The sequence below is a fragment of the Teleopsis dalmanni genome, chromosome X, assembly GCF_002237135.1.
Source record: "Teleopsis dalmanni isolate 2A chromosome X, ASM223713v2, whole genome shotgun sequence".
Classification (NCBI taxonomy): Eukaryota; Metazoa; Arthropoda; class Insecta; order Diptera; family Diopsidae; genus Teleopsis; species Teleopsis dalmanni.
In genome coordinates, this window is record NC_051848.1 from 92,501,917 (window position 1) to 92,512,703 (window position 10,787).

Below are 10,787 nucleotides of genomic sequence, written 5' to 3' on the forward strand. Positions count from 1 at the left end.
ATTTACATATTTACACTATACTACACCTTTGTTGATCAGGTAATACGAGTAAACATATTATAATATTAGTCATTATAAGTGTTCTCACATATAAGTGTCATACGCCTATCAGTCGTTGTATATGAATACAACGGATCTCCCATTATCTTAGGCCAAACCCTTCTCAATTTCTTTAAACTTTTAATCCACATATTATCATTTTAGTGCCTTAGAAATTATATACACTAAGAGAAGAGTCAACAAATAAAACGAAATCAAATACATTTATCCTAGAACAAGAATACGATTCTTTAATCACAAATGTTACTGCACAACTGCATTGACTAGGCACTCCTACAGTTACATCCACCATGCGACCTGGAACATACCGAAACTAAACCGAAATACATATATTGAAATCTTATATTTCCATCTACAATGTTATGTTAAAGAGTGGTTTGTAAAGGATAAGCCGATAGGAATGGGCTTATTTGGACGTCACGCCACTGTTATACAGTATAATTCAGCTTTTGTCAATATACAATAAATAAACACAAATTGATTAAGTAAATACATTTTATTTCCGAAGGCATTCTTATTTCTAGCCCGTGAATTTTCACATTTTGTAATATGTAAAACTAGACTGAATGAACAGCATTTAATTGAAAGTTATTTAAATGATTATTTAAGAATATGACGTTATGATAAAGTTAAATAAGTAATTGTGAAATTCATTAATGTATTTACTAATGAGATATAATAAGTGTATGATATTTTTTAAGTGTCCTTAAGCACTTCCACGGTTTTTGTAATAAAATCCGCGAGCATATCCAATTTCAAGCCAGTAAAACGAGTGAGATGCTTCAGAGCACTTTCCTTAGACTTCTGCGAGGCATTGATTGTGATAAGCATGTACTTCCTGTCATTTACAGCCACAGCAAGTTCAGTTAAAAAGAAACGCCAAGCACTTTTGTTGATGTTATTCATAGTGCTATCATCACCGCTGACATAGACTCGTTCTGCATTAGTTATAAGACAGACAAGGATGGACAGGCCAAACTAATTAGAGCACACATATGATTAAGTATATATTTATTAGAAACATAAACTCTTCATGTGATTTGATATTAAAGGATACTTACGCGGCAACATAATAGAGCATTTTTTTTTCTGTTTAGTGGAATAACCTTAGCCATTCGAACGATAGTCCCAAAATCGGCTGTTTCAACATCCTTTTCAAACTCAGAATAAATGCATAACATTTTGTTAATCTCTCTGCGATCCTTATTGAATATACGTTGCACAGAGTCTAGAACTTCAATCCAAATGTTCCAACGCTTTGGATTATTGCCCAAATAAGGCATTACCCGACATATTAATAACTAAAAATATGTGAAAAAATAGGTAAATTGAAATTTTAATTTGTGGTTTTGTCTTACCCTTCCCTTTGTTGTTTTCAATACACTACCAATATTTTCATCAAAAAGTGTTGAATATAAATTGCGAATCAATGCATTTTTAGAGCCCTGTTGCGTAGTTCGGGTTGTAATTTTGACTACAGCATTATTGCACAGATCATCCAGATTCTTGACAATTTGTAAAAGTTCGTCTATGCGCTCTTCCAAGGTGCTTGCTCTGTTTAATTCTGGAACCGGAGTGGTGTTGGATCTTAACGCCATATAATTCGGATAAGAATTATTGTAATTTGGTTCAATTCCGTAACGGGATCTTGAATTATTGTCTTCATACCAACAAACTTGTGCTGTGTTTTGATTATTGCGGCGAGAAGCAAAGTGATTGTATTCACTGACTTGGTTGCTGACTTGATTTACTCTTTGTGTCTGCATAGTTAAAATATTAATGCTGGTTCGCCAATCAAGATTTTGTGATAATGGCAGATTACTGCTCATACGCCTTTGCGTCTCTTGTAGGGAATTGATTACATACATAGGGCGATGGTTTGGTCGGTATGGAATCGCACCTCTAGTTCGCACGGTTATAACACCGTTTCGTACAAAACCATTTCTTGCACTAGACAACGCAAGTCCTCTTGTTGAATATGAAAAAACTTCAGGACCATTTTGCTGACCGTCACTATTTGAATTCGAATCATTCGGAGAGCGACGTATGGCTTCTGGAATATTCGCCAAAATATTTTCAAAAGAGTTTGCCATATTATTCATTTGTGGTTTTACAAGTGTGTTAGCAATCACTAACTCTGGAAATGTTAATGAAAGTAAAACTGAAATCATATTTGTCAATAATCTTGAGGTACATAAACGTTAGTCATGCTTATCTGTTAATGTGAGTATCATAACCGCCCTAAAATATATAAACCTTTTAGCGCAAGTATCATAAAAGAAAATGGATTTACTAAATGCCAATTGCTATAAAAAACTATAACTAATAAAAAAATATAAAAAGAGTAGAGATTCATTTAAATAATATGAGAGTTCAAAAGCTAACTGTGAACTGATATGAAAACATTATATATGTTATATCATCGTTTGGCATTACTTTTTAGTAGGATTCAATTAGTCAAGTTCATGTCGTAAATAAGCATTTAAAATTTTTAAGAATATAATAAACAATAAATTATTTAAAGGAAAAACCCTGTTATTCGAAAGCGAGGTAAAAATTATAGTATATATTTTCAGGACTTTTGTGACAAATTAGATTAACTCAAACAATAAAATTAGCTGTAATTAATATAGCCATAATAAAATATTTTCTTAGCCCCGGATATATACAGTACTAGAAACCTAACGTAAATAATATTTTAAATACTCGGAATGTTTTACTGACGAAGTTGTAAAATATGTGCCTTCGCAGGTACGAGTATTATGGATGTATTTTTCTTTCTATTATTATCATGTCATTTTAATGATAGAAACATTGTGTATGTATAAATATTTTCATCTATATTATAACTAAGTTGTATATTTGTAAATAAATAAGCACAAAATTATATTACCATCAGTTTTTTTCTGTTCCGGTTTCACCGTTTCTAAATCATGGGTTTTCTGAACAATTTCCATTTTGGACTTTTCATCTTGTTGATCTAATTCTTCCTCATGATTTGCTACGTCTTTCATATTTGATGAGTCTAATAAGTTCTGTATTGAGATTTCCGGAATACTATTAGATATATCTTGTAACATATCATCATTTTTATTTGAAATTATAAGAGCATCGATTAACTCATCTGTTTTCTTGTCCACGACATCTTCACCTGTATTTGCAACTATTATCGCATCTTTTACTCCATAGTTTTCAGAATCGTTGATTTGTATAATTGAACCAAAAACGCTTGACTTTTCGTCGGTAATTTCTTGTATTTCTTTTTCCAAATCATTATTATTTGGATCTGATATTGCAAGCGAATTTAGTGACTCATCACTTCTAGAAATCTTTACGGGTGTAAACGTATAATCACGTAAAATATTATCGAAATTGCAAGATATTGACGACAAAGAATGGTTGAGTTTTTTAAAATGGTCCAACTCATTCTTTAGCTTTTCATATAAAACATCCAAGCTCGGGATCGAATTTGCATGTACTAACTTTTCGTTCTTAAAATCGTTTTCTTCTAAAATATTTTCCAAATAAGATTGTTTATTATCCGGTATAGAAATTATTTTTAAACCAAATGCACTTTTAGAAGACATATGTGCCATAGAAATTGTTTCTTCCTTAAATATTTTATCTTCTGTATTCAATGTTATAACCGTATCCACTGATTCACCGATTTCGGAGCCGTGTAATTCTTCAAAAGATTCTTCACGTAATACATTATTAGAGCCGCATAATGTTTCGGTAACAAAAGAATTGTGTTTTTCATAATTTAAGTTTGGAACCGTAATCGCATCTTTTGATTCATTACTTTTAGAATTGTTTGCTTTTACAATTGCCTTTTTAAATAATTGGTTAGTGTCTGATACAGACATTTTTATAGAACTGACTTCGTTATTTGATTTGACGCTTTCAGAGTCATTTGATCGCATAATTTGCTCTTCATAGGCTTGGTTTTTATCAAGAACAGACATTATCATAGAACCAAAGTCTCTTTGAGTAAAAATGTGCGACATGTTATATATTTCTTCATGAGTTTGGTTATTAACGGAATTTAAAGTAATAAATGAATTTTCTGATTCTTCCTTTATAGAATCATTAGTTTGTATAACTGGTTCTTCATTAGATTGATTGTTCTCTGGTAGAGATATTATTATGGAACCAAATGTACTTCGAGTTGACATCTGTGAAAGATTATATGATTCTTCTTGAAAAATATTATGAACTGAACTTAAAACAAAAATCGAATCTTTTGATGTTTCGTTTTCGGAATCATTTGCCTGCATAATTGGTTCTTCATTGGATTGGTTATTATCAGGTGTGGAAAATATTATTGATTCAAATGAGTTCTGAGTAGAGATTAGTGAAAAGTTATTTGTTTCTTTTCGCAAAATAATATCATCATGGCTCAGATCTGTAACTGGACCTGCTGATACATCACTTTTAGAAAAATTAGAGTGTATTATTGAACCAAATGAGCTTTGAATAGCAATTTGCGGAATCTCATCTGTTTCTATTTGCGAACTAGTATTATCTGCCGTCAATATTATAGGCAGATCCAACAATTTATCGGTTTGGGTATCATTTATTTGTGTGAATGGTTTTTTAAGTAAACTGCTATCTGATTCGTGAAATGTATCGGAAAGAAAAAAATCATATTTTTCACCTTTCATTTTTGTTTCTTCATGTGAAAAACTACCATTTAAGTGTGGTATCTGCGGAATTAACTCTTTTAATTCGACTTTTTCAGAATCATTAATTTGTAAAACACTTTCTTGATTTAAAGGTTCAACATCTGAATCGGAAAATGTGATTAAATCTTCATAAGCCTGCGAATCATTATTTTCTTCATATAAAGTATTCTCATTTGTATTATCACTGTTGACCTGTATGGATGCTTTTTCAAACGTAAGATTATCATCCGAACCCATATCTTCAAAAAAACTTATTAATTTCTTATTTGCAGTATTTTCACCTGCAAGTTCACCTGAACTTATAGCGATATTTTCAGTTTCATGCGCATGTGTGGTCACATCTTCAAATAAAATATTTTTGTGCGAACCCATTGACGAAGCTGAGTTACCCAATTCACTATTTCTTGAATTGGACACTTCTTTACCTACAACTTCACGAAGGGAATTATCAGAACACGCCATGTTGGCAACCGAATCAAACGATTCGTCATTTTTCGAATCGTTTTCTTGTTCGGCATCCTCTTCGTGAATAGTTGCTTCACCAATTTCTTTCTGTAAATTTGAGTTTAGAATAAAAATAGAAAATTGCGAAAAAAGAAACAATTCATTAAAATTAAACAAAATATATGCAAAAAACATGAATGAAAAATTGAATGAAAGTTTTTAAAAATTAAAATCTTAAATTAAAATTTTTGGACACTCAAAAAATCAAAATCACAAACATGGCCGCACAAAATTTTTTTTGTAGCAAAATTTTTAATTTATTAAAAGCAATTTAAGGACAGCATATTCATCACGTTAAAGCGACACATTATTAATTAACAAACACTGGAGTTTTCAGTAGGACTCACCGAAATCAACTTTTCCAAACTCACTTCTGTATTCCCGGACATCCGAAAACACGACCGTATTGAGTGCGACGATGCTTTATACTAAAAACTTCGGTACTTCGGTATTCTGTTCTAATTAAGTCGATGCTAGCTTGACGAACAGAGTATACTCGAAACTTAGTTGCGTTTTAGTACATACAGGAATGTAATGTGGAATTGATTATATTTTACACCTGATTCTTGTAAATTTGAACTCTTAGAAACTAGAACGTCCAAAAATTTGAATATTGCGGAAAATATAATTGTCCAAAAAAAAGTGTGTGTACTTATTTTTAATATATTTTTTTGAAATGTCAAAAATGAAGTTGGGCTTTATTATGGAAATGTAGCAGTGCGTGCGATAAAGTTGAAGTCGCTGGCAATTCCATTTGATAGTTCCATATGATTGAACTACAGCGAACATCGTAAGTTATTAACCGGGCATTGGGCATTATTTTGATATAACTTAACTAGTTCGGCTCGCTTAGTTACAGAATCAGTTTGAATTTAAATCCGATTTCACACAAAAATCAGAAAGTCAAAATTACGATTAAAATGCAATTTATTCAAAATAAAATTAATTTTGAAATTAATTTCATATTTTGCATGTGAATTGTGAATTGTAAATAATACTAGTAAATCAAAGGATCAAAATGAATATATTATATATTATTATTATTGAAAATATTATTGCAACATTTCGCTAGTACGCTATTTACATAGCACTAGTAATTGTAATTTTGATTGTGATCTATTCACACGAACAAAACATAATTTCATTAGAAAGTAAAGATAGATTGAAACATCAAATTAATACCATGTTTCCACTGCAGTTAAATCATCTTACATTAATAGAGCTAAGATTTGGTTGTTTCCAGTAGCATAAGTTGATTTACGCATGTGAAAAAACTTTTACGTAAAACTTTAATTAAGCTGGTTCAAAGCAGGCTATGGGAACATACTAAAAATCAAACTAGTCTGTTCCACAATTAATAAATAATTTTGGTTATATAATTAAGTAAAAAGTTATACATATTTTGTTTTGATTTTCTTGTGAAGATGATTTAACTTTATTTTTTTTACTTGAGACATGTATATTTCTCTACATCACTTTAATTAAATTTTATTATATGGACAAATTTGTTACGTGGGATCATTCATATAAAGTTTAATTAAGAATATAAATATTGAACTTAATTTATTATATTAATATCGATTATATATTTTAATAATAATTTTTTTTTTTAAATGAATAAATTGTACAAACTTATATGTTATGAGATTGTTTTTTACATATTTTTACATATTTTTTCAAAATTTTAAAATAACAAATAACCTTTAAATTATTTTATACTTACTTCGAATTATTTTCAAACACATTGAAAATTATGCACAAACGTAAAGTATTTATTTTGTCTTAATAAAAAAATAATTTAAATAAATAAATTAATTAAAGACAAAACAGGAAATATATACAGTCAAACTTCCATAACTCGGAGTACCATTTTTCAAAGAAAATGTTCGAATTAGAAAGACGTCGAATTAAAGAATTTCTTATCTTCTTGTTCTTATTTTTAAAAGAAACTAGAATTACGTTTTATGATATTTATTTAATTTTTTGAAATCAAATACAGCACAGAAGTGATAGTGAAGTGAAACATTCAGAAATTAGGGTTTGGGATTTCAAATTTTTTTCTTACTTTCAGAAAGAGGTTTTTAAGAGGTTCCAGTTTATTTGAAGTCTTATAGTGATCTTGAGTTGCAGTATCATTCGATTGTAAATAAAAATTCAGAATTTTAAATGAATCCTTTACTTCATGCTTGGAAGTCTGAAAGTCTAATGAACAATTTCATACACTGAACCCTCCTTATCAGTTCCCGTCGGATCCATTAATTTATAGGAATTAATGCTCAATAATATCGTCATCTGTAGAAAGACTAGATGTACAAATTTCATTGTCAAGCTCAATGTAATCGTTAATAGTAGCATCGGAACTTATCATATTTACTTTAAAATATGCTGCCAGCGATTGGCATTTACGCAACGAAGCAACATGAGAGAGAAAAAATGAAAGATTTGGTTTGCAAAAAGGGACTTCCTTAACACCGAAATGGATTCATACTTAAAACAAAAATTTGACTTATAGAATGCACTTTCCCTATTCCTATTGGGACGTGACAATATATTTGTTTGAGTTGTGGAGAAATTTGAGTTATAGAAGCTCGAGTTATGGAAGTAGATTTGCATGTAATTTGCTTTCTAAAACCCTGTTTCATACTTTATATACAAGTATATATTTATATAAACCTTTAAATCAAAGAAGTTTTCTTTACATTGTGTATTTTTACTCGACCATTCACTGTCGTAACGTAACACACTCAAACTATTGCAGTTGGACTATAAACGTAGTTCTCTGTGTGTAAAAACTCTTTGGTAAAACTTAACGAATCTGAAGCACTGTTGCATTCGGCAAGAGTCACACGAAGGTAATAAGTGTTGTTTCAGTAAGTTTTTATGCATAACCATATGTGTATAAGCGGAATAGCAATATGGAGGACTTCTTAGACTAGTCCTTCTCAAGATAATATGCTCCACGACGACATTTTTGAGTAATTTAGGAGCTGAAGATTTATAAGTGCTGTTTGAATGAATTTTTATACACAAGCACAAGTGTATGAGTGAAATAACAATATAGACATTTTAACTCTTAAGCTTTTTGCTTCTCTAGTGCAATTTATTTATTTTTCTAGTATCAAAAGTGACTAACGCTAAGTTAGCAACGCTTTTGAAAGAACAAATATGATGTTTATGTCAAAAAGCATAAAGAAAGCCAAATTATTCTCCTTATCAGTTATTTTTATCAATTATTTATGTATTTTGTTCAATTAAAAATTACTTCACTATGGAATAAATACACGTATAAAATGTTTTACGCTTTTATTCAGCATTGGAAAATCTTGAAATTTGTTTGAAACACTTTCTTTAAAAAAAACAGGCAATTTGAGCTGCCTTTAAAAATGATTAAAAAATGCGGGATTATTGAAAAAATATAGATCAAATATATATAAGACCTAAAACGTAAAGTATTAAAATATTATATCCGTTAAAAAAAATTCATGAAAGTTTTGGAATTTTCGCAGGCATAAATATACAAGAAATATATGTTAGAAATTTGATAACTACACGTAGAACCTCAAAGCTATCCATTTGTTCTTCTATACTCAAATAGTATACAAATTTTTCGTAAAACTGTAAAAAATGTGCTTTGAAACCAAGTACATTTTTTTACAAAACACTAAGAAAGTTTTGTAAAACAGGATTTTCCAAAAACAGGTTTTCCATTAAAAAATAGAATCCGTTTACTTCGCCATCTATAGGGACTTTCAGAGAATATTAACTAAAATATTAGGGCCATGTTATGCAAAGTGTCTCGGGCACGGCAAATTACGCTCTTTCGGGCTATGCCGAAAATGCATGTTATGCAGAGTGTCACATCAGTATTGCCAATTTTGTATTTTTACTACTTCTTGGTTGTGCCTAAATTTAAAAGGAAATTTAGATATGCTCACTTCAATTTGGCACCAAAAATAACTAGCAAGAAAAAACTCATAGAGGCTGTAATAATGTTAATTTATTATTATATTATCTTATAATAATTGTTAACAGTACTTACGCGTTTCTTTAAAATCGGAAAGTGTAATAATTATATTATTAGCGATTTATAAAAAAAATGCTGTGTTGCTTACTGCCATTTTTTCTCCAAAACGTACTAGAATTGTAATAGTTTGCTCCTAAAAGGCGCAAATTTTGAAATTTATTACTAAACAACACTGTTTTGCCTTAGTGCCGGGGCACAAATACGCCGGCTCTCATGCCGGAGTTTGAACGACCATATTCTTTTTTCTCTCATTCTCAAATTTAAAATTTGCATTGAAAACAACAACAATTGTACTCATGCCGTGCCCGAGACACTCTGCATAACATGACCATTACATGGCCCTACAGAGTATTTGTTTTTAGAAATGCATTCACAAAAGATATTGATTTCTCCAATGAAATTAACTCTCAAGTGCTGAAATATAAGGAAAAATTTTTATAAAATTAAAGTTAATGTACATAATAAACTTTTATGTATTCCTAAGGTATATAGAAGATTTATACTTTATTTGCTACAAAAAAAAGTAGCAAAAAATTTAAAATAATATATCAGTAATGAAAAAAGTTCAATTAAACTTTATTGATATAATATGTCTTCTAAATTAATTGAATTTCCTAGCGCTATTAGGTATTACCGCGTATTATATACCGCGTAGCTGTTTTAATAATTTTTACTAAATTAAAAAAATAAAAATTAATGAAATTTAAATTAATAAAATAATTATTTGATTTGAAATAATTAATAAAAATAAAAAACACTTATTAGTGTATTAATCAAAAACTACTTACCAATTAATATTATCAAATCTTAGACAAAAAAGAGCAAAAACCCTTGAAAGCAGTGAATTGAACATTCAACCCAAAACTTTTGTGTCTATGACTTACATTTCTGGCTTCGCCGAGAATGTTCAAAAATCAAAATGATACAATAAAATAATATATAAAATAGAATTAAAAACCACAAATACGTTAAAAAATTTGTTTAATAAAACAAAAATACCAATAAAATTGATGGACCAGCATAATTTGGAGTAGACGGATCCAACGTAAGCCAACAGGTATATGTTAGCTGGACACAAACATGATCTGAAGAGTCGCACTGCTTCTAACACATTATATAAAAAAATTAATTGTTAAGTTCAAATTTATTTATATTTGTATAATACTTAAAAATTTGTTTTCGCAACAATGGTTGCCATATTAAATCAAAATATTTTCCCTTTTTTTCATACCTTTTAATTTTTCATCTGGCAAAATTCAAACACATATAAGTATTTAGGTCTAAACCAATCTAAATTATAAATGTGATATAATACATCTTAAAGTAGTTAGTTATCAGTATATTTTAAAAGAAATATATTTTTTTTAATTTATAAATTTTTTTATGGTTGATTTTAAGATGTGACTTAACTACAACTGAGTTATACAAGATAAGTTACATTAAATCAATAATATTTCAATGGAAATTGGCAAGATTGAAGATTGATTTTAGCTTTGAAATACTTTGAAAAATTA

General features: G+C 29.4%; 1 protein-coding gene across 1 annotated transcript; it reads right to left on the bottom strand.

The window, feature by feature from the left end:
• Nucleotides 1–541: 541 nt before the first annotated feature.
• LOC119689391 lies at nt 542–5,882 on the bottom strand. Its single transcript, XM_038104216.1, has 5 exons — nt 5,597–5,882; nt 2,954–5,297; nt 1,419–2,197; nt 1,122–1,361; nt 542–1,038 (listed from the first exon to the last, which is right to left on the bottom strand). Exons 1-5 carry the CDS (start codon nt 5,636–5,638, stop codon nt 757–759), a joined length of 3,687 nt encoding a protein of 1,228 aa, XP_037960144.1. The 5' UTR covers nt 5,639–5,882; the 3' UTR covers nt 542–756.
• Nucleotides 5,883–10,787: the final 4,905 nt, after the last annotated feature.

Coding starts and splice junctions, on each gene's coding strand:
- LOC119689391 (XM_038104216.1), bottom strand. CDS start 5,638: ATGTCCGGGAATACAGAAGTGAGTTTGGAAAAGTTGATTTCG. Junction 5,298..5,596: donor GTTTGGAAAAGTTGATTTCG/GTGAGTCCTACT, acceptor TCAAATTTACAG/AAAGAAATTGGTGAAGCAAC. Junction 2,198..2,953: donor GGAACAGAAAAAAACTGATG/GTAATATAATTT, acceptor TAACATTTCCAG/AGTTAGTGATTGCTAACACA.